The sequence below is a fragment of the Plectropomus leopardus genome, chromosome 11 (assembly GCF_026936395.1).
Source record: "Plectropomus leopardus strain MGB_pleo_1.0 chromosome 11, ASM2693639v1, whole genome shotgun sequence".
Taxonomy (NCBI): Eukaryota; Metazoa; Chordata; class Actinopteri; order Perciformes; family Serranidae; genus Plectropomus; species Plectropomus leopardus.
The window spans coordinates 731501-749431 of NC_142186.1; the positions used below are offsets into that span (position 1 = coordinate 731501).

A 17931-nucleotide genomic window follows, 5' to 3' on the forward strand; every position below is an offset into this window, starting at 1 on the left:
TAAAACCTACAATCTGAGAAGGCTCAGTCTCCATAAAGAGTGCTTTTCATTTTCAAAGCTGATCGTATATGTTGCTGCAAACACTGAGCATTTCACTTTAACTTCAAGAGTTGGAATGCAGTAATTGCAGTGGAGTATATTCACAAACTGAGGTATCGCTACTTTAAAACCTGATATTTTACTGCCTTCCTCTGGCCAAGAGATAAGCCTGAGATGAGATGTCCTGCATGTCAAACAACACCACAGCCAAGCGTCAGGTTTATTTGATCAATTTAATTGTTTGGACACAGAAGTGAAAAGTACTGGGCGTGTATATGTGTGTTGTATTTATAAAGATTTAATCTCTAGCTGTTAGAGTCTTTGAAAAATGTGTTGGTCAGATAATCAGATTCTAGAGAAGGGTGGGTATGGTCTTATCGGTCCTCAACAGTCCTCTGTCCTTAGTCCTGCTTTAGTCTTCATCACTTCCCATCTCTAAAGGGTCAAAGTCTGGGTCATCCTCGTCCAAGTCCAAGTCCAAGTCCTCAATGTCCTGGAACAGTGACTCATCCACTTCAACGTTGTTTCCAGCTGCAGAGGAAGAAAGCAGGAGTGTGTCAGAATAAAGCTGGAACTAAAAACTTATTCATCTCCAATAGATCCACTTGGTTCATTTTCTGCCTTAAAGCAACAAGCAATCCGTCTACACCCCACTGGCTAAAATTTTAGTTCACCCATCAAGTTGTAAGCAAAAACAAAAATATTGAGACTTTTTAAACTGATACAGCAGTCAGTTTTTACTTTATCCACACCAAAGACATGTCTACATCTAAGAGTTGGGACGCTCATGGCGAAGACATTTCAGTAAGAAAACATGCAGGTTTTTGCCTTTTGATATCTTTCAAGTAGTAATTATTGTTAATTAGAAGTTAAACTAAACAATGACTCAGCATTTTCATGCCACGGATAGACACAGAGTGCAGATTCTGATTGGCTAATGAGACCTCCATCAGTTTCTGCCTTTCTTATTGTTGCATCTGGCCATCTTTCCCTTTCTGTCTCTGCCTGTCTCTCTCTCCCCATCTGTCTGTCTGTTCTTATCTCTGTCCTTGTCTGTCTCTCTAGATGTCCCCACTCACACACTCACCGTCTTCAAGGAACTGGATGTCTGATGTGTCCAGGTTATGGTCTGTCTCAAACAGCTGTTTACCTGGTGTGGTGCAGATTACATTTCTTTAGTTCCATGTATCTGACAGACTTTGCAAGTTTTGATCCTCCACAGAGGAGTGTGTTGGAATCACAGCCTCATACTTTACCAGTCAGTTTGGCTTTTCCTCCCTGCTCCTCTTCTTTCTGCTTTTTCCTCCTTAGCTCAGCCATCTCCAGCTCAAACTTGGCTTTCCACAGCAGGAAGGTTTCAATGGTTACCACTGTGCCCTGGAACGCCACCTGTCAAACACACACGCACGCGCGCGCACGCACACACACACACACACACACACACACACACACACACACACACACACACACACACACCATTATATACGATCACTGACCACAGCCAATCCTCAACCTAATACTAAACATAACATCCAACAACCTTTTGGGACGGGGGAGAAATGTTTATCTCCAAGGTTCCCACTAATTTTCATGGACGAAATTTCAAAAGTTCTTCATGACTAAGGACATTTTCAAATATCAGATTCAAACACTATTCATACATAAATGGCATACATAAATGGGGACACGGAATGGAGAGAGAAAATGAAGAAATGCTCATTATAGTGAAGAAAACACTGACACACATCAACACATATTCCAGCTATGTGACGTCATCAGCTTTAGAAAATACATTTGTCGTTATGTTAAATTACTAGCAAGGTTTTCCATGGAAAATTAGTGTAACTATTTCATTATACAGAATTGAATGATTTCTCCAAAACTTTTATTAATTCCATGAATTTTTTTTCAGGTTTTCTGTGACAGTGGGAACCCTGTATCTCATTCCAGCCTCTCTGGGTAACGAGTATTATTATATGATATGTATATATTATTATATACTATCCCAGGCACAATGTTCAGCTCAAAATCCACAAAATCAGCCTGAAAATACAGAAAATCTGAAATGAATGCAGTCGATGAAACATAGCTGTATAGTTGTCAGAGCCTTGACGTAGCTGGCCAATGCTATGCTGTGATTGGCCAGTCTGTGTTGAGGGGTGGGACTTAGCCAATGTCATCTGACAATGTTGACAACTACAGACCAAGTCAGAAATCTTGGTGTGGTGGTGGATTCAGACCTGAATTTAAACAGCCACATTAAGACAGTTACATAGTCAGCCTTCTGTCACCTTCAGGAACATACAGATAAAAGGACTTGTGTCTTGGCAGGATTTGGAAAAACTTGTCCATGATTACATTTTCAGTAGACTAGACTACTGCTATGGTGTCTCACTAAAAGAATAATCAGACACCTACAGCTGATTCAGAGTGCTGCTGCTCAAGTCCTCACCAAGACCAACAATGCTCTGAGGTCTTCACACTGGCTTCCTTTCTCTCAGACAATGGATTTCAAAATACAACGTTTTATAGTGGTTTTTCAAAGGTTTTTAAAGCACTGAATGGTTTGGAACCTAAATACATTTCTGACCCAATCTACAGTCTGAACCATTCAGACCTCTCAGATGTTCTGGACAGGTCTACTTTGTGTCCCTGCAGTTAAGACTAAACATGAGGAAGCAGCGTTTAGTTTCTATGCAACTCTCAGTTCTCTTAAATTAAGGCTAAAGACTTTTCTGTTTGTCGCTGCCTTTTGTTAAATCAAATATTTAGTAATGTCTCACACTTTCATTCAAGTATTTTAAAGCTGTCTTAGCATATTTCAGTTTGTTTTTATTTTTTGTTTTTGAGTTCTTAAAAGGCTTTTTAAATGTATTTCAATGTCCTCTTATAATGTAATTCTTTTTTAAAAAAAAAGAAAATGTATACTCGATGCTTGTGATGTTTCATGTAGACCACTTTAAATTGCCTTGTTACCAAAATGTGCTCTATAAAAACCTGGATATATAAACCTGCCTTTTCTATCTGTTAGGTCCATGTTGAAACTAGAGCTGAGGAACAGGACTGATGGATCATGTGGAAATGTGGTAAATGTACAGTATGTGTAGTGTAGGTTTTTGCTGTTGCTACCTTCTCTGCTTCCTCTGCCTCTGCTTCTTTTCGCCGTTTTTCCTCCTCTCGTCTGCTTTTCATCACATCCACAATTTCGTTGAGTTTCTCCTGAACGGCTGTCACCAGCGTGAAAATCATCACCATGCCCAAGTTCTCTACCGCCTGCAGAGTGAGCACATATACACAGTGTTGATACTGTTATCACAGGTAACACACAGACCAGGAGATGCTGGGCACTGATGTATGGAACCATTACTAATTCTAAATATCATCAGCAGACAGCATATAGTTTGTGTCCTCAGCTTCTGATGCATCTACTGTTATTGCAGAGGATCCAAACTACACTGGTTGTCTATGAAAGGCTGCTAACTCAGTGACTTCAATATTTTGATTAGAAAAGCACTATTATGTATAATCACTTATTTTTATTCCTTTATTTGCCTCATAAATTATTACACTTGATTTTTGTAGGGAGGTTTGATCTGAATAATGATATGATTTATATATATAGCAGTATGCACAAATGTTATAAAAGGCTTTACAAGGCAATAAAATCAGATAAATACAGCAAAAGTATTTAAATAACTATTCAATTCTATTTTATTTATAAAGCCCATTATCACAAATCACAATTTGCCACAAAGGGCTTTACAACATACAACATCCCTCTGACCTTAGACTCTTACAGTGACAAAGGAACCCCCCCAAAAAAACCATAACTCTGCCCTATTACCCCTATTAAAACAGAGCAGCGCATAAACGATTGAAAAATAATATAACTGTCAATTAGTAGTAAAGTGGTACAAGATTATAAAAACAACATACACAACTACACAAATCAAATGTAGATACAGATGTTGATGATGTAATCTCTACAGGAGTTTGGGAGCCCTGACATCAAAAGCCTGATCCCCTCTGGTCACAAAATTGGGCCTGGAAACAGCCAAATGGAGCTGATAAAACTATGTTGAAGTGAGTGATGATGATTTAAATCAGTTCTAAGATGAAGAAGATTAAGGGAAGGTGCATCAATGCTTCCTTTATAATCTCCTTTAGCATAGGATACCAGACTATCCTTTACCAAAGGAAAGGAGAGAATCCGCCCCACAATTCTTTGCAGCGACAACTTTTAAAGTGACGCGCAACATCCGCCGCTATTTGGGGAATCAATGTTTGATGACATCATAGATCCACAGTCTGTATGAGCCTAAATAACTTAAAAACACCATCACTTCACCATGTAGCTGTTTACTGATCTGTGTGCTGCTTCTTAAGCTGTTATATACACTGGCTTATAATCACATCATTGCCCAGAATTTAGGCTACCATCATGTCTGAAACGTTAGAATGATCATATACAACAGTGGATGTAACAGGTCATGCATATTTCATATTAGGCTATTTTCATGAAATCATATAAAGATTCATGACAGTAAATATGAGGGAAAGGAGGGTGAGTGTGACAATGTTACATTTTACTTTTGTGACTGGGAGCCAATATTTCTTTTTATTTTTAATTCTCACCTTGGTAAGGATGTAATATTTTTCACCGGGTTGTCCTCATTTAGCCTTTATAACATGCATTAAACTATGTAGTGAGTACGCACGGAGCAAAGTAATAATGATAACAATAATAATATTAATTATTATAATTATAGACATGTATAGTCATGATCATAATAATAATACTCAATGTTTATAGCACATTTTTTAAGCTCCACATTACAAAAGGGCCTGAAGAAGGCAGCAAATAGTTTGTAAAAGAAAACACAAATAAAACAATTACAAAAAACACTGCATACTGCATAATATCCAATCCGGTGAGGATGTGCTTTTTGTAGTCCATCATGTGAACATTGCAGTTCTATCACAGCAGACCCACGTCAATAACATCCGCCATCGCATCATCACAGAGCGAGGAGAAGTGCAGTCGGATTCTCTGAACACCGCAATCATCTTTTCCTAACTCCTTATGAATTCTCCTTCACATCATTTCTTGACCTTGTTTTCTCTGTAGGTCAAGGAAAATGGTTAGGAAAGGAGATTATTTTAACTTTTCAACTGCAGCCAGAGCTTTTGTCTGTGGAAGGCAGCATTATGCTTGGTGGAACCTCATAAGAAGAAGAAGAGAGACAGAAAACAATGAGCCTGTCCAAGAGCCAGAGCAACATGACGCACTGAGAGAAGCTGAAGAACGAAGCAAAGGAGCGCCACTTAAAGGAATTAAACATTCTCTATCCATATGAACACAAGGAGTGGTTGAGCGATTCTAACGAGCTGCCAAATGTAACTTTTCCTGACATGTTTTCATACCTGGTTTGTAGAATGAGCGCCTACAATTTCCAGCAGCTCACTTCTGGAGGCCCACCTTCAATTTAGAAATGGACGTGTGCAGGACTTGCAGATTTTCAGAGTAAACTACCAGAAAACATGGGTCATCATAATGTTTATAGCCGTTGATAATGCAGCAAACGTTCCTGTGTGTTTTCAAACTGAATCACTGGATAAACTCAACCACTCTACTGATCCCCAGTTTCTTCCTCTTCTTTGAGGTTTATTGGCAGTTGGCAAACAACTTTTTGGGGTATTGCAACACCAACACTAACAGGTACGGTACTCGGTCTCTACAATAGCTTTTGTATCAATGAGTCCCTCAATGCTCTGTACTGCTCACCACCGCTCACAGAATTCTTCTCCTCTGTTCTGCCATTATTTAAATTTCTTTGTTCCTATGGTCATATCTCGCTTAGACCATGCTTCACTGTCTCTACAATCAGTGGTGGTTCTTCTCCGTTTTGTCTGTATTGGTAAGCTCTCAGAAAACATGCACAAATACCGATGAAATGAACACAAACTACTACAAAAAGTGAGTCGAGTCTGGTCGTTTCAGGCTGGACCATACAGTGGAATGAGCTCAAACATAATGTTGTTAGCAGTAGCACTGAGGAGCACACTATTATCTAAACAGACCCAAGTGAGCTGCACCTAAGCACATACATAAAATGCAAACTGGCATGAGCCATGCACTCTGCCCTGGTGAATGTATTCTTTATCAGGAAAAGGTCAAGTCAATTTATTTACATGACATTACATTTCAGATGGACAGCAAGGGATTTAATTTGCATTTTTGGTAGTTAAGATATAAAAAGTATCTGCAAGAGCATCCAGAGAAACACTCCAGAGAACAGTTTGCCAGACAGGTAGTGTTCAGAGGATATGGGGCAGGGACCAGTGTAAATGAAGGTGATCATATCAAGCTGAGATGGACAGACCTGCTGCTGCAGTAAGGTGAGGATTTCCTCCACGTCACTGTCCTCCAAGTTCTCCTGGGAGTGGATCTCCCACAGCGGAGGCTCGTCTGGATATTTCTCTACATATGTGAACTTTAATGTTGCTTCCACAGCTGAAAGAGCAAAAGACAGCTCCTATCATCACAGTTTCCTATAGTCCAACTTTCTTTTTTATGTGATCAGTATTTTATTTACTTTCTTTGCAGCGTATTAATATATATCATATATACATAGCCACAGCTCATCCATATGTGTCCATGTTTTAAAAATTTTGTAAGTATCAAAACTCCAGAAGGAAAATTAATCTATTGTGTAACCCTCCCCACCTGGCTGGCTTAGGATGACCTGTGATGTCAAAGTCATATAATATAAAGATTGTCCAAAAAAGTAAAATGAAATAAACATACAGAAATATGTAAGATGTGAAAATGAATAAGATCATCCTACTCAGATAATAATAGTAATTGAACTATTACTAATACATGTGCGCATTTATTGTATATATGTATACACCTGCCTACCATTATCCATATAAAGCACAGAATCAGATAACAGATATATTAATACATGTATGCATTTATCATTCCTCCCTCAACGTAAAAAACCCCACACCTTCAGCATAGCAAACCAAAGAATAATGAACAACCTGAACCACATCCATGCATTTTGCCTGACCTTCTCCATGTTCTATATTTCAACTTACAGTCTTAGTTTTCAGGGTATTTACAGCTTTCACAACTCAGATCCACTCTACCATGTTTCACTCACAACCACTTTCTCTCACACCATATTTGGAATATTTCCTTTAACATCTCTGACAAAGTTCACAATGAACAAGGTGAGATTTCATAACAATGTCCGTCAACAATAATCTCTCAATGTGTGGGATGGATGACATTTCGTAAACACACACATGTGGCTGTGGCTCAGGTAGCAGAGTGGCTAGTTCTCTACTCAAAAGGTCTGTTGTTCGATCCCAAGCTACTCTTGTCAACATGTTGATCCTTGGGCAAGACACTGAACACCAAATTGCTCCTGATGGCTGTTCCATCAGAGTGTGAGTGTCGATGAATGCTTACTGAATAGCGGGTGGCAGCTTGTACAGCAGCCTGGGCGACCAGCGTGTGAATGTGTGTGTGTGTGTATGGATGAATGTAACTGGTAGTGCTCTGAGTGGCTGAATGACTAGAAAAGTGCTAAAATAATGCAATCAATTTACCAATATACTCACTTTCATCATTTTCCCCTGCATCTGATGTTACAGTGATGGTGAAGCTGGCGGGATCATCTGAAAGCACTACAAACACACACACACACACACACATTGATTAGAATCATCATTATTTCTACATCTCGCTGTTTGAGAATATATATATATATATATATATAAATATATATATATATATATATATATATATATAATAACATGTAGAGGCAGCCACATCTGATCTTCTCCGTTGTGAGACAGTTAGGGCCCCGTGTACAGCTGGTCTGTCTCTGCTGCATGTCTCACAGTTAGCTCGAGTAACATTACAACAGTGAATGTGTAGTAACGAGTGCCAGAGCAAGCTGTTATCTAAGCGTGTTAAATTTATCATTTAGGAGCGTTAGACAGTGTTAGCAGTCAGCCCACTAACCTGCTAGCCTCCGAGCTAGCTGTGTTGAGCGTGTCACAGTAAAATACCAACCTGTGAAGGAGTCCGGGTAGATGGACTCTATCGCTTCCAATTCATTTCTTTGCTCCTCGGCGTAGTCTGTCATGTTGGCGGGGCTGCAGGTTATCTGGAGGGTGGACAGATCATCACCTCTCTGTGGAAGCTAACACACCGGCGAACTGCGTGCTGCTGCCAGGCTCCAGCTCGATAACATCTTCGCTCCGCCTGTCACGTCTGACAGCGTGCAGGAGTCCAGCTGAGGAACGTTTGATGTGGAGGAGATCCTGCTGTGGGAACCACAGAGTGTATATCTTCATATACAGTATGTGGTTGAAACATATGCTCACTGTGTGTGTGTGCTGTGACTACAGGTCTTTCTGCTTAATTCAGTAGTTCTAAACATACTTTCGAGTGAGGGGACGATAAAAGCTTCGGATCCATTTGTTGGGTCTGCAACGCACTGATGAAGAACATGATTTTTTTCCCCATAAACTTTATTGACTAACGCAAGCGCAGCTGACAAACAAAACGACAGCACCATCCACTGGCCATAATAACTCAATACATCCATGATAATAACAGTAACAGAGTTGGAGAGGAAATCATCCAGCCATCCCGGCTGACATGGTGAAAGGCGTAGTGCAATAACAATTTATATCCGGTGTGCTTCACAGTGCTGACCATAGCCTGAATATGTATTTATTTACAGTCTGTGGGGCTGACATACTGCTGTCACGTGAGACAACTCAAAACTCAAAACCTACCTTTTCAGTTTGGCTTTTAATTCAACTTAATTTATCTATTGACTATTTATTTATATACTTTAGTCTGTTTCACAGTTTTACTTCTCCCTATATCATTTCAGTATTTTCAATATTTAGCCTATTTATTATTTTACTTTGTGCTGCTATCCTTTACCTCTATTTTTTTAATTATTGCTATTTTCATTTTTTTTAAAAATTTATTTATTATATATTTTATTATATTATTTTCTTTCTATTTATAGGTTTTGTCCTGCCTTTGGTGGGGGTTTTTCCCACTTATGGTAGCATTTTCTAGTGTTTTGTTTTGTTTTGTTTTGTTTTGTTTTGTTTTGTTTTGTTTTGTTTTGTTTTGTTTTGTTTTGTTTTGTTTTGTTTTGTTTTGTTTTGTTTTGTTTGCGGGATTATGAGTTGGAAGATAAATAACTAAAATAATGAAAAAATTAAATACATTTTTAAAATGAATAAGATCATCATATTAGAAAAGGGAAATTAATATGACTTTCATCAGAAATGTTACTGTTATATTCTAAATCCTGTTGCTGTTTTTGCTAGAGACTAAAGCACTGAATACATTTTATTAAAAAAAAAAAAACAGAATGAAAGCAGCTTTTTACTGAATATTGGATGAATGTATTTACATTCCTTGTCACATTGGTGGACAGTGCAGTGGTTAGCACTGTCAACTCAGAGCAAGAGGGACCAAATCCTGGGTGCAGGGTTGCATGTTCTTCTTGTGTCAATGTGGATTGTCTCCTCCAGCAGTCCAAAAACATACAGGTTAACAGGTGACTCTAAATCAGATGTAGGTGAGTCTGATTAAGGATATGAAATTACCTAAAGGATATAATCCCCAATGGTTGAGGAGTCTATGATTGTACTGGCTGATGATACTGCATCTCCTCTACTGACAAACTGAAGCATAACACTTGTAAATTATAGATAACAATACTCCATTCCAAAGATATTTTCGATAACATGGTTAGAACATTATGCCCTAACATTCTTAATATGTTTTCAGTGGCAGTGGTTTTTTAATGTTCACGGTATGTTATTTTAGAGTAGGCTAATGTGCTGCTAATGCTAAAACATTATACAACTTTGGCACCTGGACTTTCTCCAGGTGCTCTGTTCCAAAACTGCCTCATGGGGAGCATCAGAGGAGCCCCAGCCTCAAACATGAGTACATATGAATTAGTGTGTATAACAAGTAGAATGTAAACACAGCCTGCCCTGTTAGAGTGTGCTTGATTTGAATAATTTTTAATGCTGCCTAGTCTTTCAATATGTTAATTTTATAATGGTGATCTGTTCTGTAAACACATCATCCATTGCACGTCTGTCCATCTTGGAAGAGGGATTACTCCTCAGTTGTTCTTTCTAAGAATTCTGCCATTTTTTCACTGTTAAAGTTGTTTTTTTTTCCGGCTAATTGTGATTAATGTCAATGGGCTTTATAAATAAAATTGTCTTGACTTGAATTGAATATTCTCATCCACAGCATGGGACACAGATGAGGTCCAATGAAAAAGCTGAGGGCGGGGGTAACCTATAGGTCACCTGGTAGAGTGAGTGCCCCATCTACACAAGTCTATGTCTTTATTGTTGTGGCTGCATATTTGATTCCAACCTATAGCCCTTTGCTGCTCTCTCCCTTTCTTGCTGAAACTTCAGTCTTAACAAATAAAAGAAAAAAATGCCAAAATACATATACAACGAATATAATTTTAATGACATACAAGGATACAAATAAAAGCTTTTCATGAAAATTGCACAGTGACAGTGTAATTACACGGCTGGGCATCATGCTCATGTCTGTGCCTGTGGATCAGACACAATGGAATGCTGAAAGACTGCATCAGGATAATTCCACAGCCCAGACAGCCCTGACACACACAGGTCAGTGGAAGTAACACTTCACTCATTGTCAAACATTACCATATTATACACAGGCACGTTTACAGATGTTAGCTTTTACTAAAGTACTGCCTTAGTTGACGTGTTACACACGCGCACACACACACACACACACACACACACACACACAAAACGAGCAAGTTGATGCACTGTTTTTTGCACTGTTTTTTGTTTTTGCATTTCGTACACTTTGTCAGTTTTTTGATTTATTACTCATTAAAATGCGACCAGGGCCATAACCAGGATCTGAAAAACACTTCCCGACCATCACCATCATGTCTAAGTGAATGTGTGAGAAGACATGTCTCTAGATGTGAGCCGTACAGCTTCTGTCTCTCCCTCTGTCACTCCACGAACAATACATCATCATCATACATTGTTACAGCTGGGAGAGGCAGGTTGCTTGGTGTATGTTGCTTAAAACAAAAACAAAAACACTGACACTGAACACTGAGTCAGTTTTTTGTTGTTGTTGTTGTTCTATATTTTGCAAAAAATTCCCAATCCAAGACAAAATGTAAAGACACATTTGCTCCCTTTCACCACAGCTACCTAAAGAGGTGGAGCTTTCCTGCCTCAGTTTTTACAGTGTTACTCTCTCTCCGTCTGTGTGTGGTTCTCATCCTCTAACACATCGTCCTCCACCTGACTGTTACTATCTGACCAGTTGAAAATAGGTTTCTTATGGGTTATGAAAAGATAGTGTGCAACCTGTTTCTCTGTGTTGTTCTGCCGCACCGCCATATTTTCTTTACTGGTCAAACAACCCTCCAGAGTTTTGACAAATATGAAAAAAAACACAGAATATATTATCTGTTCCAAAAACATGAGTGAGTGTTTCATTGTCAGTGTGTGAATGTGATTGACACAACATGAGGTTTATTTTTAACTGTGCAACAATTTCAGACAAAAAATACAGACTTGGTGTGCAAAGGTCTTCAGTGTCAGAGCTGATGTAAGAGGCTTTTATAAAACAACAGTAGTAAAGGAACTACCACTGTCCTTATTGCTGAACTCCCCAAATTCTTAGAAATAATGGCAAGGATCATGACCTCAGTGTTTTCAGTCATGATGGCCCTGAATGCATAGACTTACTGTAAGTTAGTTAAAGGTAAACCATGCAGGATTTGCCTAAAAAAAAAAATCAAAAGGCTCATATAAATGTAATCCCTCTCAATCAGCACTTCTGAGCCACTCACTCTGCATGCACAGTTCGGTGGAGCAATGGTTATAGCTCGGTTATCGGTTGACCTATTACGTCACACACCAAACAAGTTAGCAGGCTGTAAATGTGGTTATTCCTCTCAAATTCACCATATTCATAACTGTGTCTTGCTTTGTTTTCTTTCCCTGTATTTCTTTTGTTTTACCTGGCTTTCTTCTATGAATTTGTGCTGTTCAATATCTGGGTCAGATATAAGCGTGGGGACTATGGAGTACATCAGAATGGCCCGATCCAGTTGAGGCATATTCATGAAAGAGTAAAGAGTAAATCGACCCCCAACCGCATAATCTAGGTGTTTTAGTCCGACTCTGAGAAATTTGATTTAATACCATTTCAGTCGGACTAACATGTTGACATGTCTTTGTAGAAGTCCAGTCTTAGTCAGACTAACACAATAATTCCACTTTTTCTAACATCATGTAAATGTGCTGAGTGTGTGTTGTTGTATTTATCTGCAGAGATTCTGCCTTCTGCCTGGATTTGATTCTTTTCTTTTCATTTTGCTTTAGATATTCCTGGGCACTTAAGCTGGGCTGGTATGGACTTCATAAAAATGGTAATGACCAGGTACCAAACCATAAGCAGCATGCATTCTTAGGGGGAGCTATGATAATCATGGACACAGCGCTGAAAAAAGCAAATATAGTGCAGTAAAATGGCGACAAAAGTCACTCCTAAACAAAAGTGAATCTGGGGTTGGTTTGCACTTTTGTTGGTAAGTCTGTTGACAAACAGAAGGCTGACCAACAATTCCTGCATAGTATACCTATATTATAATATAAAATATGTTAATAACTTACTTTGCAAACCCAAAGTGAGACAAAAAATTTCAAAAGTAATGTCAGTACTAGAAGGCCTCAAATGCATGCAGTGTTTCAGAGGCAGAGGGAATTAGTGGTTACGCCCTTTATGATCTCATGTGCTTAGAGTAGGTTGTACCATTGCTGCTTGGCAACGGTCACATTCTTTAGAGTAAAACAGACAGAAAGGCAGCTTTGTCAGTGAGCAGGCAGCCTGCAACAGCTAGTCCTGAGTTAGACCTGCACGAACAATAGACTAAGAGTTAAATACCAACAGTGCTGAGTACCGAATCTCACAGTCTCACCACAGTGTAGCCTTTCTCAGTGCATCTCCATTCCGTGCTCCAAGTCCAGTACAGGTCTCTTCTCTGGTGTGAAGTCCTTGTCTGTCCTCTCCACGTAGCGCTGCAGGGTGCTGTAATACTGCTCACTCCTGGAAAAGGTGTAGTATGCAGAGATCTCCTCCCATGCCTTGTGGTTAGGAAAGGGAAACAGATCAGGGTCCTTGTTCTCAAAGAAGCTCTGCAGGTTTCTGTCGGCCAGTTTGGAGGCGTATTCCACAGCAAAGGTGTCAAAGCGCTCCTTCTCTTTCTCCATGTAGCGTTTCCAAAATGTCAGCTGTAGGAAGCTGACTTTGGAGCGACAGTTTGTGTAGCAGGTGCCCAAGAGGCCTCCAACGGCAGAGATGATAATAATACACCAGCCCAGGATCTGCAGACATACAGAGTGTTAGGCACTGATACACACTTAACTCTTTGAAATCCCACTAGAATATATATCTGTTCTAATGAATACCGTTCCACTTTGACTTCCCCGACACTGAAGGCTGCTTCAGGGCTGACAGCAATACTTTCACACTCAAGCTGACAACTGTTGTTATTGTCCAATTATCAATTATATTTAGGGCCCGAGCACTGAACGGTTCAAGAACCCTGTTGTAATTATGACTATTTTTTAACCCTAGGTGACAAATATCTATGTTTCGCTACAAATAGAGATTAGTTTGTAACTCCACTGTACATGGTCAAATCTTCCCCAAACTACACATGCTTGATAAGAGTCCCAGCCTTGTGACATCTATGTGCCAATCATAAATGATAGAAATAGCACCACTTACTGGCAACAGGAAATGACATGTTCTTTTTTTTTTGAAAGCCCTCCTAGTGGGTTGAAAACATTTGCCTCAAATGTGGTCATAAGACCTTGATGCTTTACGCTTATGCTCGCTTGCAGCCTTAAGAGATTTGTCATTTTTTAGTGTGTAGTAGAGAGTTCATGAAATTAAGTGTTGGAGATGGTGGATAAGAGAGTTAGCTGATTTCAGTCCCCTGCACAAGCTTAACCTGGTTTCATTGTATGCAAACAGGCTGAGCTGGCCTTTGTCATTAAGATGAGCTCTAGCAAATTAGAGAGTAGCCTATATCATCAATCTATACTGACAGTCATGGTGCTAAATTCCTCCTGTACTGCATTGTACTGTAAGTAGGGCTGTCAGCGTTAACATGTTCATCTCAATGCGGTTAAAGTTCGTACATAACGTGTTCATTTTTTTGAACTGCAGGTGATCCAAGCCAACAAACTTGTCTTTTAGAGGCTGTTTCTTGACTGAGTTGTAAAGCTAAAAAACTAAAACTGCGCCAGTGGCAACGTGTTGGATTTAAAGGTTGGTCTGTCTGTGCAACGTCACACTTGTCTTTACTTTTCTTTACTTGTCTTTCTATATCTCTTCCTGATTCAGTCTCTGTTACAAACTCTGTGCAGACTAATTTGGACTGATTTTTGAGCGCTGCTTAGGTGTAGACAGAAGGTAATTAGTGACAGCGCAGCATTGCATCTCACTGGTTAAGGAGCTGAAATTAGTGTGTTCACCTGGGTGTTGTGTTTCCATCAATGCAAATCAGAGCCAGAAGCAATAAATACCCATGACTAATGCTGTCATTTGACCCCGGTGTGAATGTTGATTGTGCACATTCCCACTGAATTAGAAAACCAGATGTAAGCAGGTGGTAGCAGGTTTTTTGTGCAGTGGGAATGAAACTATGGTCTACAGATTGGACTCATTCTACTACCTGTGTGTGTTTGGGGGGGATGCTGTGGATCGAGAGGCAGCACAATTGGGTGACTGGGCATGTCTTATCCTGCTCCCTGCCCCGCCTATTTTTTTAGACTTTTCTAGGGAGGAGGCACTCAATCAAAAAGTCTGGGGTTTAGCTACTCTATGAGTACAGTTAGGAGGCTTGAGAGACAAAAGAAAATCAGAGGTAAGAAGAACCATCAGAATTAAAGCATCACAGGCAAACATCCTGTTCATCCAACATCCAACTTCAAAGTTGTAGCAGGATCAAAGACAAATGTAATTTAGTTTTTGAAAACTTTTTTTAAAAAATGACCAATAAATCTAACTTGTACCTTCTTCTACCTTTTAGTCATGGATCAAACTCTCAAAACACTGGATCCTACATTTTCCATATTGCACCTGACAGCTTTTATTTGAACCTCCCTGTGTAGAAAACACCCTCATCTTTTGAACTCCTCCAATCTGTAACATTTTGTGTTGGAAATTTCTGAGATTACCCCTGAGATCCACACAGGAGAAAGGTATATGTGTTCGATCAGATTAGTTGAACTCCCTGGGAGGAGTTTAGTCCTCAATGTTAGTTGATCTGCAGCCCTCTAAATGCTCCCTCAGACTAGCTGAGTGTCTCTTACCTGTGACTGAGCCCTGAACTTCAGCAGCAGCTCCATGCGCTCATCACTGGACAGTTTGGAGCGGTCACAGGGCACCCGGGCAAGCTCCTGCCGACATATCAAGGTTTGGTTTTGACAGAGCAGATTCACTACCAGGTTATCATCCAGACCACTGACTGCACACTCATAAAAGGTCCCATTGAGCAGAGCCACAGAGAGCCACATGATAGGGGCAACACAGGCTCCAGTGAAGATGCTAAGGAACACTCTGAGGCAGCCGAAGCAATTCCCCCGGGGGCACAGCTTCATGGGGTCGAGGCAGCAGCCGGTGTAGAGCCTCCACAGCCTGGTGCTGAAGAAGAGTCCTAAAACCAGCAGTACTGCAGCCGGGCCCAATAGAAAAGTCAGCCCGTATGCAAAGTTTTGGTCACGGTTGCACGGGCACTGAAAGGACACCATGGAAAAGACTCGTTCCCCACCTATTGTCAGGAGAGCCATGAAACTGTAGCCAATGGTGGCTTTCTGGTTCATGAAGAAACGCAGGACAGTCTGGAAGTTATCCATGGCATCAGCGGTTTCGCACACACTCCACCGGAAATTAAGCGAGGAGAAAGAAAGAGAGTGAAAAGTGTAAAAGCTGAGTGTCTGAGCAGTCTGCAGTCATTTCCTGTCCTGTGTTTTCAAAACACATCTGCCAAGCCTGTCTGTGCCCCTCCCTGTGCTGGCTCTCTTGTCTTCAGGCCCCTCCTTCAGTTAGTCTCATGCTCCCTCCCACCCCCTGCTTTCCACTCAATATATCCACCTCTTCTCCAGGCTGCACTTCTGAGAGGTACAACCCCGGCTGTAAAACGATACAGCTTCACTCCACTTCCCCCCTCTGTTCACATTCACATCCCTTTTTCTCTGCCTCCCTGTCCAGCTCAAATCATGTTGAGGGGGTTTACAAAAATCCTGCTGGTCTAGTTTTATGACTCTGAGTATATGTACATTTAACACTTTGAAACCTGAAAGGATATCATTTTTTATGCTATGTTCAGACACCTTTGACAAGCTATTTGACCCTTTGAACACCGAGCAAACAGGTTTGATTTCTTTTGAAAACACGGGGGAAAAAGGAAATGACTAGCCGGATAAGAAATGTCTATCAAATTTCAAGAAATTAGTAAAATGTGATACGAAAATTAACAAAAATAAATTAGTTTTAAAATAAAAGGGTTGGATTATTACAAGATTATTTAAATAAGGGGGGAGGTTCCCAAAACTTTCTAATTATAATTTAATTATAATGATAATTTTTGATTAAAATTTAAATTTAAATTTATGTTGCAAAAAAATATTTAACAATCATATAATAAATACATTCTTACATACACATTCTTTTCTAGGTCATTTTTAGTCTGTTTTTACTCTTTTTTTGTTAATTGTCAAGTGATTTTCTTGTAACTATTTTTTTGCTCATTTTTGTGGGGCCATGTATTGTTAAGTTGCTCACTGCCCTCTCCCCATCTTTTTAAAAGATATACAAAAAAACCCCAATTTGCCCAGGTTTCAAAGGGTTAAGGGAATACTTGATCCACAAAACGACCATTTGTATATTAATTAATCATCCTGTTTTATGCTGATTTGTGAAGAAAACTTACTGAAGAAATTTTGTTCTTGCATGCTTCCATGCAAAAATGATAACATATTGATTTATTGATTGACTGTAGTCAATATGCTAAAACCTCAGTGTTGGAGTCTGACTTTGAAGAGAGCAAAAATAAATTTCACTTTCAGTTCAGCTTTTTAGCGAAAAGCCATGTGTTAGCAAAGTTCTGAAGGTACAACTGGATAAAGAGACTTACTGTGCAAGTTTTGTGAGAGCTTGTAAACTGATGGTTTGATATAGTTTTGCTGTTGTTAAACAACATTATGGTGCTTTTCTGCCTTCAAATAGCAGTTTACAGGCCGATCTAATAAACACTAACTTTCAACAGGGTGAATGGTGTCTATCCTTCTCGCATAGAGCGCCCTGGTCGGCTGCTTTTAGCAACATGTAACTTGGCCAGTGGCCGCAGTTCTCTGGCAAGAAGTTCATACGGCTTTACAGAACTACGTCACACACCAGCCTTAAGCTAAGAGGAAGCCCGTTAGGGAAAGTAATAAGTGGACGGCAGACTGTACAGCCCTGCAGATGGTATTCTCATATAGATGGTACCATTATCCGTATCATCATTGTCCCATGTTTAGAAGCCTTCCCAGATGCTGAAAGTCATCTCACCCCAGCTATGTCTGAGACTTACATACAAATAAATAAATAAATAAATATGCAATGCATTTGTTGTCAAGTCGTCCTCTTCTATGTAGCCATTTAGCAATGGCCATGAATGCACATGCAAATAGTTTGCTAACAATAGGCCTCATAGAAGTAAAACTATTTACATAGAAATGTTCATTTAGTTTTGC

At 39.7% G+C, this 17931-nt stretch overlaps 2 protein-coding genes across 2 annotated transcripts; both read right to left on the bottom strand.

The window, feature by feature from the left end:
- Window positions 1–253: 253 nt before the first annotated feature.
- On the bottom strand, window positions 254–8344 carry rwdd1 (RWD domain containing 1). Its single transcript, XM_042489128.2, has 7 exons — window positions 8129–8344; window positions 7672–7737; window positions 6423–6553; window positions 3169–3312; window positions 1296–1428; window positions 1127–1189; window positions 254–570 (listed from the first exon to the last, which is right to left on the bottom strand). The coding sequence occupies exons 1-7, from the start codon at window positions 8199–8201 to the stop codon at window positions 452–454; spliced, it is 729 nt and encodes a 242-aa protein (XP_042345062.1). The 5' UTR covers window positions 8202–8344; the 3' UTR covers window positions 254–451.
- Window positions 8345–10561: 2217 nt separating this feature from the next.
- On the bottom strand, window positions 10562–16603 carry LOC121945617 (calcium homeostasis modulator protein 5-like). The gene is made up of 2 exons (XM_042489885.2): window positions 15508–16603; window positions 10562–13509 (listed from the first exon to the last, which is right to left on the bottom strand). The coding sequence occupies exons 1-2, from the start codon at window positions 16048–16050 to the stop codon at window positions 13120–13122; spliced, it is 933 nt and encodes a 310-aa protein (XP_042345819.1). The 5' UTR covers window positions 16051–16603; the 3' UTR covers window positions 10562–13119.
- Window positions 16604–17931: the final 1328 nt, after the last annotated feature.

Coding starts and splice junctions, on each gene's coding strand:
- LOC121945617 (XM_042489885.2), bottom strand. CDS start 16,050: ATGGATAACTTCCAGACTGTCCTGCGTTTCTTCATGAACCAGAAAGCC. Junction 13,510..15,507: donor AGTTCAGGGCTCAGTCACAG/GTAAGAGACACT, acceptor GTATGTCTGCAG/ATCCTGGGCTGGTGTATTAT.
- rwdd1 (XM_042489128.2), bottom strand. CDS start 8,201: ATGACAGACTACGCCGAGGAGCAAAGAAATGAATTGGAAGCGATAGAG. Junction 6,554..7,671: donor TGCAGGGGAAAATGATGAAA/GTGAGTATATTG, acceptor TTGCTCTTTCAG/CTGTGGAAGCAACATTAAAG. Junction 1,429..3,168: donor AGGCAGAGGAAGCAGAGAAG/GTAGCAACAGCA, acceptor TGTGTTTGACAG/GTGGCGTTCCAGGGCACAGT.